Source organism: Lepidochelys olivacea (genome assembly GCF_965140295.1).
Source record: "Lepidochelys olivacea isolate rLepOli2 genome assembly, chromosome: 1".
NCBI classification, from domain to species: Eukaryota; Metazoa; Chordata; order Testudines; family Cheloniidae; genus Lepidochelys; species Lepidochelys olivacea.
Window position 1 is genome coordinate 286,662,569 of NC_140411.1, and position 19,663 is coordinate 286,682,231.

General features: G+C 44.7%; 1 protein-coding gene across 2 annotated transcripts in view; it reads right to left on the reverse strand.

Moving 5' to 3' along the window:
• TBC1D15 (TBC1 domain family member 15) overlaps nt 1-19,663 on the reverse strand; it is a 91,510-nt gene that overhangs the window by 53,083 nt on the left and 18,764 nt on the right. For both annotated transcript variants that reach the window (XM_084652096.1, XM_084652095.1), the window contains exons 4-5: nt 13,763-13,901; nt 4,579-4,789 (exon numbers count right to left, since the gene is read on the reverse strand). In XM_084652096.1, the coding sequence (XP_084508222.1) occupies nt 4,579-4,789; nt 13,763-13,901 (350 nt within the window). The remainder of the gene's footprint in view (nt 1-4,578; nt 4,790-13,762; nt 13,902-19,663) is intronic.

Sequence of the window (19,663 nt, forward strand, 5' to 3'; positions counted from 1 at the left end):
ATCCCCCCTTAGTCATCTCTTTACCAAGCTGAAAAGCCCCAATCGTTTTAATCTCGCTGCATATGGAAGCTGTTCCACGCTCCTGATAATTTTTGTTGCCCTTCTCTGTACCTTTTCCATTTCTAATGCATCTTTTTTTGATATGGGGCGACCGGAACTGCATGCAGTATTCAAGGAGTGGGTGTACCATGGATTTATATAGTGGCATGATGATATTTTCTGTCTTATCTATTCTTTCCCTAACGGTTCCAAATATCGTTAACTTTTTTGATTGCTTCTGCACATTGAGCAGATGTTTTCAGAGAACAATCCACGATGACTTCTAATCTCTTTCTTGAGAGTTAACAGCTAATTTAGATCACATCAAAAATAAAAGTTCCGTTATCATAGGATGCACAAGTCCTGACCAAGACAAGTTGCTAAAAATTTTAAAGAATGGGCACACTGAAGATAAATCAGAACAAACAAGTAGAAAAGACTTCTCCCTAAACTGTATTAATTATTCTTTTTGGGAATTTTACTCCTCCTTCTGAAGCATTTGGTACTGGATACTAGATCTGGATAGAGAAAGCTGATTATGTTTAGCAGAGGATTTCAAAATGTGGTTTCATTCCAATTTGCAATGAAAACTAAAAAAATTTCAGAACTCTCAATGACCCAGACCCTCTTGATAGACTGTACCAGAGCTGGGGACACTTGAAACCAGAGGGAGATAGCTGGAGGAAACCAGACAGATTTCCAATGGAATCCTGCCTGGGTTCTGTCAGAACTCTGTCAAAATTAAACTGTCTCTGTGAAATGTTTAGATCTCAACCAATAGCCAAATTCCAATGAAAAAATGTTTCAGAGTGTTTCACCACCAGTGCTAGTGGACGCTACCAGAAAGGCGACACCATACTAGGAAGACCATTAGTCTGATCTAATATGGTAGTTCACATGCTCCTAATCACATGCTACTTTGGGGCCAGGTTGCAGCCTGTGCTGCATACCAGCTCAAGGGAGTAGAGGCAGGGGTGGACATGGGGACACCCTATTGCTCCCTTGTACCACTGCTTCCTGTGTGAAAAGGGAACTCGGCTTTGCAGAACTGTTAGGTTTCCCCTCCCAGACAGGTGGGCAAGAAGGAAGGGAGTCATCACGGCACCCCTCGAAAGGGCCTGGCAGCATAATACACCAGTGCATCATGAAGTGTAAACTCCTCCCAATGGTCTCGGGAAATCTGGAGGGAAACTGACTTCCTAAATCACAATCTCTCTCCCAGGCTGCTCCAGGAGCAGCCCTTTACTAAGGATTGGACCACAAACTGACAATCCAGGCTTTGGTAGAAGTATACTTTAAACAGCAGTTATATATTTGGACCTGGTTTGCACTTAAAAGTTTTGCTAGTATAGATAAGTTACTTAGGGGGTATGATTTTTTGCTGACATAATTATTCAGGCAAAAGCATTAACGCATATGTAGCTATACCAGCAAACCTTTTAAACAAGGTCTAATAATCCTGCCTTATTTCTTTTTGTGATACTGCTATTATCATGTTTATAGACAAACAAAGAAGGATGTTTGTTTTGGTTCAGAGCACACTTAACGTCTTACAAATAGTACTGAATGCATGTTGTGAGAAGGTATCGACTTTACTGTCGAAAGAGTGCCACTTCAAAGGAGAGTTGTCAAGAAAATAAGAGACCATACATTCATCTTTGGGCTACACTAATGCAACAACAGATCACGTTGGAAAGGAAGTAGTACAGAATAAAATATGGGCCAAATGGGATAGGTGGAGATAAGGATAAATTATTCTTGGCTTATTCTCCAAATGCATCAGATTTATACTTAGTTACAAAAAAGAAAAAAGCATTAAATTTTTGTGCTAACAAACTAAAGTGATATTAAAGTGTAATACTAAAGTATTACAATTACTGTATTTACAGATTCATAATTTATCTTGCTAGTTGCCTTAAATTACTTTTCTGATGTAACAAGAAAAATAAATTGAATGTGTTGCTACCTTAATGTTATTTCTAGAAAACAGCTGGAATATTGTTTAAAAAAAAAAAGAGAGAGAATTAACTCACAAATATAGCTAACATGCTTCCGAGTCACAAAGTACGTGAACATGAAGCACTCGCTCTAATCCCCAAAACATATTTTAAACACTAGATAGATCTGTAAGAAAATACAAAGCACTAGACAGCTTTTCAAATTAGAGGGGAGTTGCATATCGAAAGGATATTTTTCAGCTGGAAATTATAGTCTATAATGACTATTATGACTGTCTATAGTAACTATGTTAACCCTGTGAAGCTTGTCACACAGTGAACTGATCAAAATATTTATTACAAAATTTCATAATCACTATTTCCTTTTTTGACAAGGTGGTATGTTGTGGCCTAATGTAAAACCATCAGATTTGTACTAAGAAAAATTGTTGGGTCAAATGGAAGCCTCAACTAAAAGTGTGCATTTCTTTCCTTATACCTCACAGATCAGTACAGAAAACCTCCTAGTTTGGCTTCAGTACCCTCCAGGAGATAGGGCCTGATTCCAGGAGACTCCCAGTGAAACCGGGAGGGTTGGCAACCCTAGATCTGTCCCGAGGCCCTGTCCTTGCTCCCCCTCCGGTGGGGCCTCAGCTCAGGCCAGTGGCCTGGAGCCTGGGGCTTGGCAGGCCAGTGGCCTGGGCCAGCTCCGGGGTCAGGCCAGTGGCCTGCGCCAGCTCGGGCGGGCAGCTCAGACGATTCGGCCAAGGCTGCTCCGGCCGCGGGGCGCCTTGGGGCTCTGGCAGGCAGGGTAGGGGCACGGGCTCAGGCAGAAGGGGTGAGGTCAGGGGGCTAGCCTCCCCAAAGAGGGGGGTTCACCCCACACCCACCTAGCCCCTCCACAGACTGGAATGGAAGATTTCTACCACCAAATCTCTGTACCCATGGAGGGCAAGGGTAGTAGAACATAAACAGAGCAGAGATAGAGAAGTGGAAAAAGATCAAAATACTGCTGTAAAGATCATTTTCCTGGCTCATAGCTTTGACCACATCTACTGTCTTTCATCACAAGAACCAACTACTTGTCCTCATTTTCAAGATTCTTCACAACCTATACCCACCCTATCTGTCATATCTCAGACACTATTGGGATGCTGACTCGCCCCTCTGTTCTGCCTTTGTTGCCACCCTTCATCACCCACTTGCTTTATTTTCCAACCACCTTCATGTTTTCTCCCATACTGCCCTTCTCGCATTGGAGGAAGAGCTCCCCATTAAAAAAAAATCTTCAAAGCCATCTCATTATCACCCTTCTAATCCATTCTTTGCCATGATGCCTACAAAATACTTGATAATGGTTAGACAGCTGATGTGTCAAATTTAGAGTCTAAGCTCTTTGGGGACATAGTCTTTACACTGTACAGTGCCTAGAACAATGGGGTCCTGGTCCATGACTGGGGCTCCTATGGGCTACCGCAATACAAATAATTAAAAAAGATACCAAACAACAACTTCTGGAGCTCAATACAGTGGGAGGTATTATGAAACATAAGATATGCACCTGATCAGAAAACAAATTCTACTAGCCAGAGGCCAACACAACAGAAGTTCCTGCAAGGCAGAACCCCAGTGAGAAAACCAGCCCCTGATACTGTACATAAAGCTAGTCTAATAGTGATGTAATATCCTCTCAGGAGGGTATCAGTGTTCAAGATTTGTATTTAGTCCTTCATTTCTGGGTCAGCAGGAGCAACTTTATAAGAAACTGTAAGGATCCATGGTCAGTTTTCTTGGCCAGTTTTTTTTTTTTCCTTCAAATCCTTAAGAAGAGAATGTGAAGTTGTTAAAATCAAAACAGGAATAAATGGAATTCTGAAGACCACTTTGGAGGAAACATTTATATATAGATTTGGATGACAGGGTGTTACTTTTTTTTTTTCTTAAACGAAGTTTAACTTCTAGACTCATTTATCCTGACAATGTCACCTACAATAGAAATTATCATCATCAATAATAATTATTTTGCTTATATGTGAGACACACAAAGTGGGTGAGAGAACATTTTTTTTTGTACCAACTTATGTTGGTAGAAGGGACAAGCTTTTGAGCTTCACAGAGATTTTCAGGTCTGGAGAAGAAAGCTGACGATCTAAAGTGATTTACACCGGTTGACTATTATCACCCCTATATTTAGATGAGGGAACTGGAAGAAAGGATAAACTCACAGTCACAAAGTCTGACAATAGTGAAGTGAGCAACAGAACACAAGTCTCCTTATTCCCATTCTGTACCCACTAGAGGGTGCTAATATCATAAACCATTATAGCTTTTTGCAAAGGTTGTTTGATTTTCAATAGATTGATGAAGCTTGTTTAAATATATCAAAACATCTGAAATGAAAACATGATTAAATCAATTGTTAGAAATGAGATAAATTATTAAAGTAGTGAGAAATAAGATTAAAGGGAAGGGATTTTATTAACTTGTCAGTGTTAAATTTTCAGAACCTACTTTCATACATGCAAATGTATTACTAGAATTTACAATTATTGCCATTATTTATATGATATATTAACATAATTAAGAACTTTTTGATACTTACTCACACAACACCACATATTTTTCAAGGGACACAATCAATAATTTGCTATCACCACGATGGAAGTGAAGAGCTGGGAGGATGACATCATCCTTTAGACAGAATACCAAATAAGACCATCCCATGCCTTCTTTGTTTTGTTTGATTGACTTCAGATCTGTCAAACTGAACTGGAATGACCACTTGCTTTCTCCATTTGCATGAGTTGTAGCATCTTTAAAGACAAAATTATGACAATTACAGTTTGGCTTCCACTATTAGCATCTACATATACCCAGGAACGGATTTACAATGAAACAAACTGTGTAGTGGCACAGGGCCCCCAACGACAGGGGGGCCCACAAAATGCAAGACAAATCTCATCTGACAACCTGCTCCTGAGTCCCGGCCAGCGGCACAGGCTGCCTGCATGCCGTGACCAGTGGCCCCACGCCACTCCCAGAAGCTGCCGGCTGCTGGCACATCTCTGCAAACCCCTGGTGGGGAGAGGGGGCTCAGAGTGCTGCCCGAGACTCACTGCCCTCCCTCCCCACAAGGGGCGCACAGAGACGTGCCAGCAGCAGGGCTAAGGCAGTTCCTTCCTCACTCTGCCTCCCTCCCTCCACACCACGCCCATGCTGCTCCCTGAAGCAGCCGGCTTGTCCCTGTGGCCCCTTGCAGGGGGGATTGCGGCCAATGGGAGCTGCAGGGGTGGTGCGTGGAGACCCTGCCTAGGAGCCACTGCCAGAGGGGTGGATGCGCTGGTCACTTTGGGAGCCGTGCCACGCGAGGTAAACGCCACCCCACTGACCCCCTCCTGCACCCCACACCCAAACTTCCTCCCAGAGCCCGCATCCCACACCCAAACTTCCTCCCAGAGCCCGACTCCTCACCCCCCCCACACCCCAACCGCCTGCCCCAGCCCGCACCCAAACTCCCTCCCAGAGCCCACACCCCTCACCCTCTCCTGTCCCAATTAAAGTACCTCACTTTATTTTCATTTACTTCCCTTTATTTATAATATAGGAGGAGGATGAAGAAAAAAAAAGAATGAAAAACAGGTGGGAGGCAGAGATAAGAGAGAATGTTCTTTTTCTTGGATGGGTCCTGAGGCGAGCGAGGGCACAAAAATGAATCTGCGCACAGAGCCCCACTAACTCTAAATCTGCCGCTGCATATACCCCATATCAATGCTGCCAACTTTTCAGAAATGTAACACTAGCTCTGGGAATGGAGTGTGCACTGTAGCATTCTTCAGTTCTCACTATACCTGTCCACATCCCAGAGGCTTCTAAACAGTTGATACAGCTATCAGACATAATTTTCCTGCTTATTTCCTAGACAGTTTGTCTACCATCTGTAAATTCACTGGCTAGATGAAATCCCAACTACAAGTGCCATGTCCCATGATCCGCCTAATGGCTCCAATCAGATTGGGGCTCTGTTGTGCTAGGCACCGCACAAACACACAGGTAGGCAGAATCCTTGCCTCAAAGGGACCATTATCTAAAGCCCTGATCCTGCAGCCATATACATGTGAGTAGACTCCTCACCCCAGTCAGAAAAAAAAGTTATTCACTTGTAAAGTTAATTCCATTCTAGGTACATGTCACAGATCCTAGCAAAGTATCTCCTCCAGGCCACCCTCTAGGACTCTTGTGAGGGGAATCCAAGCCTCTCCTGCACTGGATTACCATGGTGTTTCAACCTCTTGGAGCCTCAGCTGGTTAAAGCATTGGTTCCTCCCTTGACCCCTCCAGCACATTTCCTGGGCACGGACTCTCAGTCTGCTAGCTACCACTTCTCAGAAATGGAGCTCCGCAGCCCACCTGCCCTAAGCCCCCAGGATCAGGACTGACCTTCAAGATACTCAAGTTACTTAAATACACCCTATCCCAGAATTCCACCACAGACATGTGAAGCTTTTGCTTTACAGGTTCAATCTCTCAGGGGCACACAAGCAGTTGCGAACCACATAACACATTAATTCTTAATATTACAGAGCACAGGAGAGTACAACTCATACAAAACAACAAACATCTTAAACATGCAGGGTCCTTCACAAGGGAAGGTGAGTTAGCGAGTCCTACTTGGGGAACCATCTAGGTCCAGGAAAGTAGGCAAGGTGTCCCCTGCCTCATGCAAACTGTTACATGGTGACTCATCTCTCCCTCATGGAGCCCCTTTCTCAGCTTGTGGCCCTGCTCTCTCATATCCCACATTTCCTTTTCCTGTCAGGCTCATTGTTCTTGTGCATTCCCTGATTTCAACTCCTCCTGGTCCCCTGGGCTGCCTCTCTTCTGCTCCTGGTAACGTTGTACTGCTCTTACCTTCCCCCGCTCCCTTCAGAAGGGTTATGCTAAAACCAGATTTCTAAGGATGCAACTGCTTTTCAGCCTAACCTTTCTGAGGTCTAAATACCATTGTTAACCTTGAGTATTTCGCATTGTTCCTACTAGTGTGAACCTGCTACAAGACCTGTCAGCAATAGCTGATCCCCATACACATAGGCACTCATGATACAGCAGGTTTTCATAATACACCTTCACAATATCAACCAGAATTCATGAACTGGGACTACGTTTGTACAACTTATAGTATGCATGCACCCCATGTGCTTGAGACAGGAGATTTTAGCTAGCAGTGTCCATTTGTTTTGTGTTTTAGCTAGCAGTGTCCATTTGTTTCGTTTTAGCTAGCAGTGTCCATTTGTTCTGCACTGCCCTTTATACCCTTGGTATGAGGCACAGTACTCAGCCTCATACCAAGGGTATAAAGGGCAGTGCAGAACTAACTACCACTCCAGTTTCTTTGCCATCTTGGAGCCTGAAAGTATAGGACGACTCCAAAGCAAGGGGAAGGAGGGTGGGTCATGGAATATACATATAAAAACATCTCAAAGAACTCCAGTTACTGCACAGGTAAGTAAAGTTTCTTCTTCAGATGCTTCTCCACATGTGCATTCCATTCTAGGTGACCCCCAAGCAGAGATCTAAATTAAGGTGTTAGATGCTCAGTGTCTTATCTAAAAAGAGACTGAAGGACTGTTCTATCAAAAGAAATGTCTGCTCTAGATCTTTCTGTCACGGTATAGTGGTTACTAAGGTGTGTATGGAACCGCAGGTGGAAGCTTTACAAATATCAATTATGGTTTTTTTTTCCCTCAAAGTAGCAGCTGATGCCACCTATTTCCTAGGGGAATGGGCCCTGACAATACTCGGTGGACCTAGTTTAGTCAATTCATGATGCCCTGAAACCCACCTTAACAACTTTTGAGTAGAAATATGATGGCCTCTCATCCTTTCAGCAAAGGAAACAAAGAGTCTTGTTGAAGATCTAAAGGGTTTTGTCCTCTGAAGGTAAAAGACAAGGACCCTTCAAATATCCAGGGTTTATAATCTCACGTCAGCATGTTTACGAACAGGGCTTTGGAAAAAATATGGGTAAATGAATGGCCTGATTTAAAGGAAATTCATGAACTTCGGCATGAACTTCGGACATGTCTGAGGGATACATTACCAACTTTAAAAAAACTGTGGGGGCAGGGGTATCAGCCATAAGGGTCCCTATTTCTCCCACTCTCTTTACTGATGTGATAGCTATAAGGAAGGAAGTCTTCATAGACAAGTGCAAGAGGGAGCATGAAACCACAGGTTCAAATGGAGGTCTCAGGAGAGCTGTCAAATTACATTTGGATTCCATATAGAAGATTCCATTCCCTTATAGGTGGGAATATCCTCACTAGGCCTTTAAAAAAATCTGATCACAGGTAGGTAGAAAAACACCAAAAACCCCTATGTAAGTGGGTAGTATGCCCTTATGGCACCACGATGTACCCTGAGAGAGCTGAGTGATAGACCTAAGGTTGTTGATAACAGCAGATAGTCTAAGATAGTGGGAATTTGCAACTGAAGAGGCAGAAGTCTACAATGCTCACACCAGGTGATGAAAATTCTCCACTTTGCATCATAGGTTTTTTTTCTAGTGGAGGTATTTTCTGCTGTTGATCATAATATTTTGAATGCTAGTAGAACATGCTCTTTCTACTTCCGACACGCATCCAAAATTCACAGAGATGAAGTGAGGATAGGTTGGGAAGATAGGTTCAACTCCCATCCTGAGATAAGAGATCTCATAAAGTACTAGCAAAAAGAAATATTGGGAGGGCTGCTGGAGAAACATATGAGCTCCAGAAACCAAAACTATCTTGGCTACCAATGCAGAAGTTATGAGGGAAAGTGTGACTGCATCTTGCCTGGCCTTCCTGAGCACTCTTGGAAGTAACAGAATTAGTGAATATGTACACATCGGAACACAAGACCACAGAATGAGGAACACATCTACTACATGTTCTGACCACCTCTGGAACAGAAAGTTGGGCATTTCTTGTTCTTGTGTGTCACAAATAAGTTCACTGAGGTGTGACCCCGCTTCTGGAAGAGTGACTGAATTAGAGTTGTGTATTTCGTATTCATGATCTGCTGAAAAGTGTCTGCTCAGCTTGTCTGTCAATGGGTTCTGCAGACCCGGTAAGTAAACTGCTGTGAATGTAATGCAATGCTTATGAACCAATTCCACAGCTGCTCTGCTCTCTACACAGGGGAGATGACGTGCCACTCCCTGCATGTGTATATAAAAGATAATAGTTGTATTGTCCGTCATAATCTGAATGCAGGCATTTTGGATTACTCTTAGCTCCAGAATATTTGATGTTCTGGGTGGGTTTCCCAACCCAATAGAGATGCATTTGTAACTATCACTTTTGTTGGAAGGAGGTGGGGAGAAGGGAACTCCCATGCACAGTGTGGGTTCTTCCACCAATTAATGGAGGCAAGAACCTCAAGGGACCACTAGCGGCAGGTACAAACTGTGATGGCTCAGTGTAGGGAGCCAGGGTGGCTCCCCTTGGAACCAGAGGGTAAAGAGCCACCCTCTCAGCCTGAGTGGGCGGGGCAGACCAAGTTTATTCCAATCCCCAGAAGGGGAGAGGTGGAACAGGAAGTACAAAGGGCGGGGCCCTTTGCCCAGTGAGGGCAGCACCAGGGAGGGAGACAGACACAGGCTGCTGGCTGTTCCCTCCAGACCGTGCTGCCAACCCAGGGGAGGCCCTGGGCCAGGAGAAACCTGACCAGGAGGAAGGACTGAGGCGACCAGAACTGCCAGCTGCCGAGTACCCAGAGGGGCCACACTGTAAACCGGGCCAGCGTGAGCCTGACACAGAGGGGGAGCTGGAGCTGCCAGCAGCTGAATACCCGGACGAGCTGGAGGGACCGGAGAGGCCCGCTTGAGAAACCGGGTAGGAAGTAGCCCAGGGGCAGAACTGCACAGTGTGGTGGGTGTATTTGGTCAGTGTGGCGCGGATGGTTCCCCGCTGACCTAGCGGCGGGACCCTCTCCTCCCGCCACTGTCAGGGCCCGGGGCTGGAACACAGTGGAGTTGGGTGGGCCTGCGTTCCCCTACCCCGGCCAACCCGCCTTGGGTAGCAGAATCCTGAACACCGCAGACTCGTGCCAACGCTCCCCTGCCTGAGGGGCGCACCGCAGACTCTGGCCAGCACACCTTCTCTGCTAATTCCCCAGTGACCGAAACGTGTAACTAAAGCCTGCCAGTAGGACAGTAGCTCTCCATCACCCCCTAGAGGCTCGATGGACCGATTGAAACCTGTCACACTTAGCACATGAACAAACTTCATCCAACCTTGCAGGCAGCGTAGGTGTCATCTGGCATGCAACATTATGAAAGTGCAAGAGGTCATACGGCCTAGTAAGCTGATAAAAGTCATTGCCAACTTCTGAGGCACTGTCTAAAAAGTATTGTGGTAAGTCTGGCCATAGTCTCAAACCTGTTCTTGAGGTAGATAGGCCCTCGCTGTTTTGGAGTACAGTATAGCCCTGATAAATTCTATTCATTGTATTAGAATGAAACAGCGCAAGTGCCGACTCACAGACAGAGATCCAAACAGATGGAGAATGGTCTGAGTGGAGGTCTGACCTTCTTGGTAAGAGTTCTCTTGACCAACCAGTTGTCTAGGTATGGAAATACCGATATCCCCTGTTTTCTTAAGTGAGCAGCCATTACTGCTATGACCTTTGTAAATACTCCTGGAACTGTGGATAAATCAAAGGGTAAGATACTCTTTTGGCCTACCAAAAACTACAGGAATTTTCTGTGTGCAGGATATATGGCAACATGAAAATAAGCATCCTGCAGGTTGAGAGCTGCAAACTTATCTTTCTTATTTAGCAATGGTAACGCAGATATTAAGGTAATCATCCTGAACCTTATTTGCTGAATGAAGGTACTGAGCATACTGAGGTCCAGAACAGGTCTCTAACTTTCCTTCTTCTTGGGCATGAGGAAATATTTGGAATAGAAACCTGGAATAGGACTGAGCAGGGCATGAGGTTGAGCGATTACAGGGATAGTGCTCTCTGTAGCAAGGAGGCTGCTTCTTAGGTTAATATTTTGGATGCCTATTTATGAGAGCAGCCACTTCCTCTGCTGCAGGTGATAAATTTGATACACAAGAGATGTGTATATGTCTAATGATTTCAGGCTTGCTATTAGAGTTTTTGGGCAAGTGTAACATACTGTTTTCTCGCCAAACAGCTCTGACCCTTCAAACAGTAGGTCTTTTGTAGAGACCTGTACTTCAAGCACTAAAACTTCTCTGAGAGGAAGTCTAGAGAGCTAGTTTTGTGAAAATATGTGGGAAATCTTCTCCACTATGCTAGGACTGAATAAAATATATCCGACTCAAAGGGAGAAGCTGCACAGGCAGGGGGGGTAGAAGGTAAAGCCAGCTTTGGGGTAAGTACAGGAGAGGAAGTTGATACCATTGAAGTATTAACCTCCCAAATCAAAGAGATGCACCCTTCCTAATAGTAACAGAGTCAGGCTTCCCAGTACTACATCCCTTGGTACCATGTATTTAATCAGTACCAATGTCAAATGAGCTGGGAACCTCAAAATAATATAATCCCTTTGGGGGCGGCTGTGATTAAGGTGCTCAGTACCAGCCTACCCTATGCCAATAATGAAAATCTGTGCTGATGTTACAGCACCCTAATAGGCACCGATGCCTTGGCTATAGGAACCAGACAAGTGGTACACCACATTCCACAAGAGATCCACCACTATCCATTCCAGGCCATGGAGTCTTCGGAAGCAATTTAGACCTCTTCTTAGAGCATTTATGGAGAGATCTGCCTCTAGATTGAGGGAGATGGATATCCTTCAGCTCTTTCCCCAACATTTCCCTCCAGGATTGTTTAGTAGATGAAGACCTATCTTGTCCCACGTTCTTGCATTACTGGGAGCAGAGCTTGAGGGGCACACTTTGAACTTGCTGACCAACAAACTGGGGGTGGGGCTATTGACGGGTCTGGCTCACTGGCTGGTCCCAAGGAGTAGTCCGATATTTTCAGTCTTGTCTCCGGTTTTCATACCCTTTTTGAAAAGGACTTATACACACTGCTTTTTGAGGGGGATGAGTGATTCCCATAACAAAAGACAACATTGAGTACATCCATGACTAAGAGGAAATGCTAACTTGCAAGAAGAGCAATATCTGAAGCTAGGTGATTTAGGCTGAGGCATTATTACCCAAAAAGACCAAAAAACCCTAAGGGGGGAGGGGGTGGGGGGGAAGAGGAAATGTGAATGAAAGCTTCCTCATAGCTAACTGAAACCTATCAAAAAATTATAAACAGCTATAAAATGATCATCAACAGGCAAATCACTAGTCTAACATTAAATAATCACTATGTGCAACAATAAAATAATAGGAGTGCAGGACACTGAGCCCTCCATCGCAGTCTTGGGCAGTGAGAAGGAACCGCAGTGGTGGTTAGTCCTGCATCGTCCTTTATACCCTTGGTTTGGGGTACAGGGGTACTTAAGGTGCATGAATAGACTGAACAGTCACCGCTAACTAAATATCTCCAATATCCAGCACAGACGGCTCATGTACACCTGGAGTGGAATACACGTGGACATACACTCTAAGAACCACCATCATTGATGGGGTGCCATATAAACATAAGGGTCCCTTGTCACCAGCTCCTGGTGTGGTCTTTTGTGGGGTCTCTGCTGCCCCCGACTGGTCCTCCTTAGTTTGCCCCTGGGCAGGGCAGTTCTTGGACCCTCAGCTCAAATTAAATCTAGAAGTATGTTTCAGTCTCTTGGCTGTTCATAGAGGCAGCCTGGTGCAAGGGTGTTACCCATTTGCTGTCTCAGGCTGTTCTGCATCCCTTTCCTTCTCTGCACTCTCCCCTTTATAGCAGGCTTTGTTTCCTCTACTGGATGAAGCTCTTGGAGCCTGCCTCCATGACTGGCAGCTCTGGCAGCTGCGTGAAGGTGTGGTCATGCTGTTTGCCTACAAGCTGTTCTACTCCCCCTTCTGTCTACGCTCAGTATGGGGTTTGTTGGCCCCATTACAATCCCCAGTTACAGGACTGGTGTTTAATATAGTGCAAGACCATGAATATAAAAAGATGGAGGGGGATTACAGAGGGAGGACAAACCTAACTGTAAGAAGATCACACAATTACAAGCAAAATAATAATGGGAAACATAAGAACTGTGCACACGCTAGCTATGCAAACTTGATGGTTCCAAATTCTTTAATTCTTTCAATTTTCCTGTATTTATTTTCTTATTTTACCAGAACTTGAGTGTTAGGTGTGAATAGAGTACAATTCTCCAGCTATATCTCTTTTTTTCTGATGTGCAAGCTCTCACTGCACAGTAATATACTCAATCTCCCTCTGGTGTTCCAGTAGTGAAGTAGCATCTGCTTAATACAGCATTAATCTTCCCATTCTCTCTCCTAACTATTGCATACATTTGTTCAAGTTTCACTTGCTTAAGAGAGATGTGAAGGTATTATGCATATTAAGACAGGCATACCAATGCTTTGTTACACAGTAGGACGAGCTCTTAAAATGCTGGTTAGACATAAGCTTCAACCACACAATTCCCCCTGGAGTGATTTGGAGAGGAAATCAGACTGAAGAAGCAGACAGCTTTGTGGGTGCAGAGATCAATTCAGCTGGGAAAATGGAAGCAATTCAAGCCACAAGTCACCTCAGCATTTCAGTTCCTGAGGGAACACATTTGAGAGTATTTTTATAAACTAATGATCTTTCAAAACCAAGTTAATACCAAGGGAAATATTTAAAATTTCAGAATTTATTTTTTCACGTACCTCCATTAGAACGTGGCTTCTTTTTAAACGAGACTGTGTTGACCATGTCCCATTCTGCCTCATAATTATTCTGGTGGTCTGACCCTCGTGGAGATTTTTCTTTAGGGGTTTGTGTCCACTCTACAACTGAACTGGAATCCTAAACAAAATTTAAAAAAAATAAAAATAAAAAATGAAGTCATAAAAACTAAAACTAAATTTTATCAGTAGTGAATTTCAAGATTTAAAAAACACAAACACAAAGGTGGGGGAGTAGCACTGTTTGTAAGGGAGCAGTATGACTGCTCAGAGCTCCGGTATGAAACTGCAGAAAAACCTGAGTGTCTCTGGATTAAGTTTAGAAGTGTGTGCAACAAGAGTGATGTAGTGGTGGGAGTCTGCTATAGACCACCGGACCAGGGGGATGAGGTGGATGAGGCTTTCTTCCGGCAGCTCACGGAAGCTACTAGATCGCATGCCCTGATTCTCATGGGTGACTTTAATTTTCCTGATATCTGCTGGGAGAGCAATACAGCGGTGCATAGACAATCCAGGAAGTTTTTGGAAAGCGTAGGGGACAATTTCCTGGCGCAAGTGCTAGAGGAGCCAACTAGGGGGGGTGCTTTTCTTGACCTGCTGCTTACAAACCGAGTAGAATTAGTGGGGGAAGCAAAAGTGGATGGGAATCTGGGAGGCAGTGACCATGAGTTGGTTGAGTTCAGGATCCTGACGCAGGGAACAAAGGTAAGCAGCAGGATACGGACCCTGGACTTCAGGAAAGCAGACTTCGACTCCCTCAGGGAACGGATGGCCAGGATCCCCTGGGGGACTAACTTGAAGGGGAAAGGAGTCCAGGAGAGCTGGCTGTATTTCAAGGAATCCCTGTTGAGGTTACAGGGACAAACCATCCCGATGAGTCGAAAGAATAGTAAATATGGCAGGCGACCAACTTGGCTTAATGGTGAAATCCTAGCGGATATTAAACATAAAAAAGAAGCTTACAAGAAGTGGAAGGTTGGACATATGACCAGGGAAGAGTATAAAAATATTGCTCGGGCATGTAGGAATGTTATCAGGAGGGCCAAATCGCACCTGGAGCTGCAGCTAGCCAGAGATGTCAAGAGTAACAAGAAGGGTTTCTTCAGGTATGTTGGCAACAAGAAGAAAGCCAAGGAATGTGTGGGCCCCTTACTGAATGAGGGAGGCAACCTAGTGACAGAGGATGTGGAAAAAGCTAATGTACTCAATGCTTTTTTTGCCTCTGTTTTCACTAACAAGGTCAGCTCCCAGACTGCTGCGCTGGGCATCACAAAATGCGGAAGAGATGGCCAGCCCTCTGTGGAGATAGAGGCGGTTAGGGACTATTTAGAAAAGCTGGACGTGCACAAGTCCATGGGGCCGGACGAGTTGCATCCGAGAGTGCTGAAGGAATTGGCGGCTGTGATTGCAGAGCCACTGGCCATTATCTTTGAAAGCTCGTGGCAAACCGGGGAAGTCCCGGATGACTGGAAAAAGGCTAATGTAGTGCCAATCTTTAAAAAAGGGAAGAAGGAAGATCCTGGGAACTACAGGCCAGTCAGCCTCACCTCAGTCCCTGGAAAAATCATGGAGCAGGTCCTCAAAGAATCAATCCTGAAGCACTTGCATGAGAGGAAAGTGATCAGGAACAGCCAGCATGGATTCACCAAGGGAAGGTCATGCCTGACTAATCTAATCGCCTTTTATGATGAGATTACTGGTTCTGTGGATGAAGGGAAAGCAGTGGATGTATTGTTTCTTGACTTTAGCAAAGCTTTTGACACGGTCTCCCAAAGTATTCTTGTCAGCAAGTTAAGGAAGTATGGGCTAGATGAATGCACTATAAGGTGGGTAGAAAGCTGGCTAAATTGTCGGGCTCAACGGGTAGTGATCAATGGCTCCATGTCTAGTTGGCAGCCGGTATCAAGTGGAGTGCCCCAAGGGTCGGTCCTGGGGCCGGTTTTATTCAATATCTTCATAAATGATCTGGAGGATGGTGTGGATTGCACTCTCAGCAAATTTGCGGATGATACTAAACTGGGAGGAGTGGTAGATACGCTGGAGGGGAGGGATAGGATACAGAAGGACCTAGACCAATTGGAAGATTGGGCCAAAAGGAATCTGATGAGGTTCAATAAGGATAAGTGCAGGGTCCTGCACTTAGGACGGAAGAACCCAATGCACAGCTACAGACTAGGGACCGAATGGCTAGGCAGCAGTTCTGCGGAAAAGGACCTAGGGGTGACAGTGGACGAAAAGCTGGATATGAGTCAGCAGTGTGCCCTTGTTGCCAAGAAGGCCAATGGCATTTTGGGATGTATAAGTAGGGGCATAGCGAGCAGATCGAGGGACGTGATCGTTCCCCTCTATTCGACATTGGTGAGGCCTCATCTGGAGTACTGTGTCCAGTTTTGGGCCCCACACTTCAAGAAGGATGTGGATAAATTGGAGAGAGTCCAGCGAAGGGCAACAAAAATGATTAGGGGACTGGAACACATGAGTTATGAGGAGAGGCTGAGGGAGCTGGGATTGTTTAGCCTGCAGAAGAGAAGAATGAGGGGGGATTTGATAGCTGCTTTCAACTACCTGAAAGGGGGTTCCAAAGAGGATGGCTCTAGACTGTTCTCAATGGTAGCAGATGACAGAACGAGGAGTAATGGTCTAAAGTTGCAGTGGGGGAGGTTTAGATTGGATATTAGGAAAAACTTTTTCACTAAGAGGGTGGTGAAACACTGGAATGCGTTACCTAGGGAGGTGGTAGAATCTCCTTCCTTAGAGGTTTTTAAGGTCAGGCTTGACAAAGCCCTGGCTGGGATGATTTAACTGGGAATTGGTCCTGCTTTGAGCAGGGGGTTGGACTAGATGACCTTCTGGGGTCCCTTCCAACCCTGATATTCTATTATTCTATGATTCTATGATTCTATGATTCTATGGTAAATTGGAGTTAAGGCTGAAAGTACAGACTTGAGTGTTAAAATCCTCAGAAGAACATAGTTATCAAACAACTATTAGGAAAAAAACAAGAAATTCCATGTTCAGTTTAAATTCAAAAGAAACGCAAACATTTGAAACTTATAGAAGACAGTGAAGATCACACAAATAATCTTAAATCTGCCCAACTAGAGATGCACTAAGAACAAGCAGAAATTTTAATACAACCTTACCTATTCATAATTAACAAATTGATCTCATCCCAGTAATGACAGATGTATCATTTATTACTCTAAATTGTACAATTCTTGAGCCACTTCCACCCTTCTTTACGACCACAGACAACAGAAAAGGATGCATTTTAACAATTACAAGTTAAATAAATAGTATTTTAAAAGCAATCATTCCCAACTCCCTGTAAAGATTCAATGTGTCAATTATACCATAGCGAGAAACAGAATTGGCCTTTGTTCTAAATCAAGATCACAGCATTAAGGCAGCAACACAGAAAGAGTAAAAGTTATTAAGATGGCAAACATTATACTTTGTGTCCATATTGTGTGCATCCACCAATAGCGATGGTTCGCCATGTGCAGCTGCTCTGTGAATACCAAAAGTAATCTAGAATTGTTTCAGTCCATGGCACGCACCACAGATTCCTGTTCAGATTTGTAGCTCATGAAATACTGCACGATCAGCCAAATTATGTTCATAACACTCATCACAAGACCAGAGGGCAGTGCAGGATCCATGTTTTTAGGCAGAGATGGTAGGTGCACAGTTTACAGGGCTGGTTGAAAAATGCCACAAAACGTAGTTGGAAGCTCATGAAATGACACGACACAAAAAATGCATCATGGGACAGGGAACCCACGCCCATGATGCACTGCAATCCATTCCCACAACTTCTAGCAGCAGAATGTGTCGAGTTGCACAGTGAGATAGCTACCCACAGTGCACTGCTCGCTCTCTCTATGCTAGAGCATCAACTGTGCATTCACTCTGACACAAGGAGCACTGTGTGAACACGCAAAAGCAATGTAATGTATAGCGGGTTTCAGAGTAGCAGGCGTGTTAGTCTGTATTTGCAAAAAGAACAAGGAGTACTTGTGACACCTTAGAGAGACTAACAAATTTATTTGAGCATAAGCTTTCGTCAGCTATAGCTCACTTCATTGGATGCAGTCAGTGAAAAATACAGCGGGGAGATTTATATACACAGAGAACATGAAACAATGGGTGTTCCCATACACACTGTAACGAGAGTGATCAGGTAAGCTGAGCTCTTACCAGCAGGAGAGCGCGGGGCGGGGCGGTGGGGAAGAGAACCTTTTGTAGTGATAATCAAGGTGGGCCATTTCCAGCAGTTGACAAGAATGTCTGAGGAACGGCGGGGGCGTGAGGGGGAGAGGAGATCATTTTACTTTGTGTAATGACCCATCCCACTCCCAGTCTTTATTCAAGCCTAAGTTAACTGTATCCAGTTTGCAAATTAATTCCATTTCACCAGTCTCTAGTTGGAGTCTGTTGGAGTCTGGAACCCCGACCAGGGATATTGTATCTGCTGCCCAAGATCCATAAACCTGGAAATCCTGGACGCCTCATCATCTCAGGCATTGGCACCCTGACAGCAGGATTGTCTGGCTATGTTGACTCTCTCCTCAGGCCCTACGCTACCAGCACTCCCAGCTATCTTTGAGACACCACCAACTTCCTGAGGAAACTACAGTCCATCGGTGATCTTCCTGAAAACACCATCCTAGCCACTATGGATGTAGAAGCCATCTGTGCCAACATTCCACACAAAGATGGACTACAAGCTGTCAGGAACAGTATCCCCAATAATGTCACGGCAAACCTGGTGACTGAACTTTGTGACTTTGTCCTCACCCATAACTATTTCACATTTGGGGACAATGTATACCTTCAAATCAGCGGCACTGCTATGGGTACCCTCATGGCCCCACAGTATGCCAACATTTTTATGGCTGACTTAGAACAATGCTTCCTTACCTCTCATCCCCTAACGCCCCTACTTTACTTGCACTACACTGATGACATCTTCATCATCTGGACCCATGGAAAAGAAGCCCTTAAGGAATTCCATCATGATTTCAACAATTTCCATCCTACCATCAACCTCAGCCTGGACCAGTCCACACAAAAGAGATCCACTTCCTGGACACTATGGTGCTAATAAGCGATGGTCACATAAACACCACCCTATACCGGAAACCTACTGACTGCTATGCCTACCTACATGCCTCCAGCTTTCATCCAGACCACACCACATGATCCATTGTCTACAGCCAAGCTCTATGATACAACCGCATTGTCTCTGTCTGAGGGGTTGGAGCAAAACATCTACAAGATCTCCATCAAGCATTCTTACAACTACAATACCCACCTGTTGAAGTGAAGAAACAGATTGACAGAGCCAGAAGAGTACCCAGAAGGTACCTACTACAGGATAGGCCCAACAAAGAAAATAACAGAACGCCACTAGCCATCACCTTCAGCCCCCAACTAAAACCTCTCCAACGCATCATCAAGGATCTACAACCTATCCTGAAGGACGACCCATCACTCTCACAGATCTTGGGAGACAGGCCAGTCCTTGCTTACAGACAGCCCCCCAACCTGAAGCAAATACTCACCAGCAACCACACACCACACAACAGAACCACTAACCCAGGAACCTATCCTTGCAACAAAGCCCGTTGCCAACTGTGTCCACATATCTATTCAGGAGACACCATCATAGGGCCTAATCACATCAGCCACACTATCAGAGGCTTGTGCACCTGCACATCTACCAATGCGATATATGCCATCATGTGCCAGCAATGCCCCTCTGCTATGTACATTGGCCAAACTGGACAGTCTCTACATAAAAGAATAAATGGACACAAATCCGATGTCAAGAATTATAACATTCAAAAACCAGTCGGGGAACACTTCAATCTCTTTGGT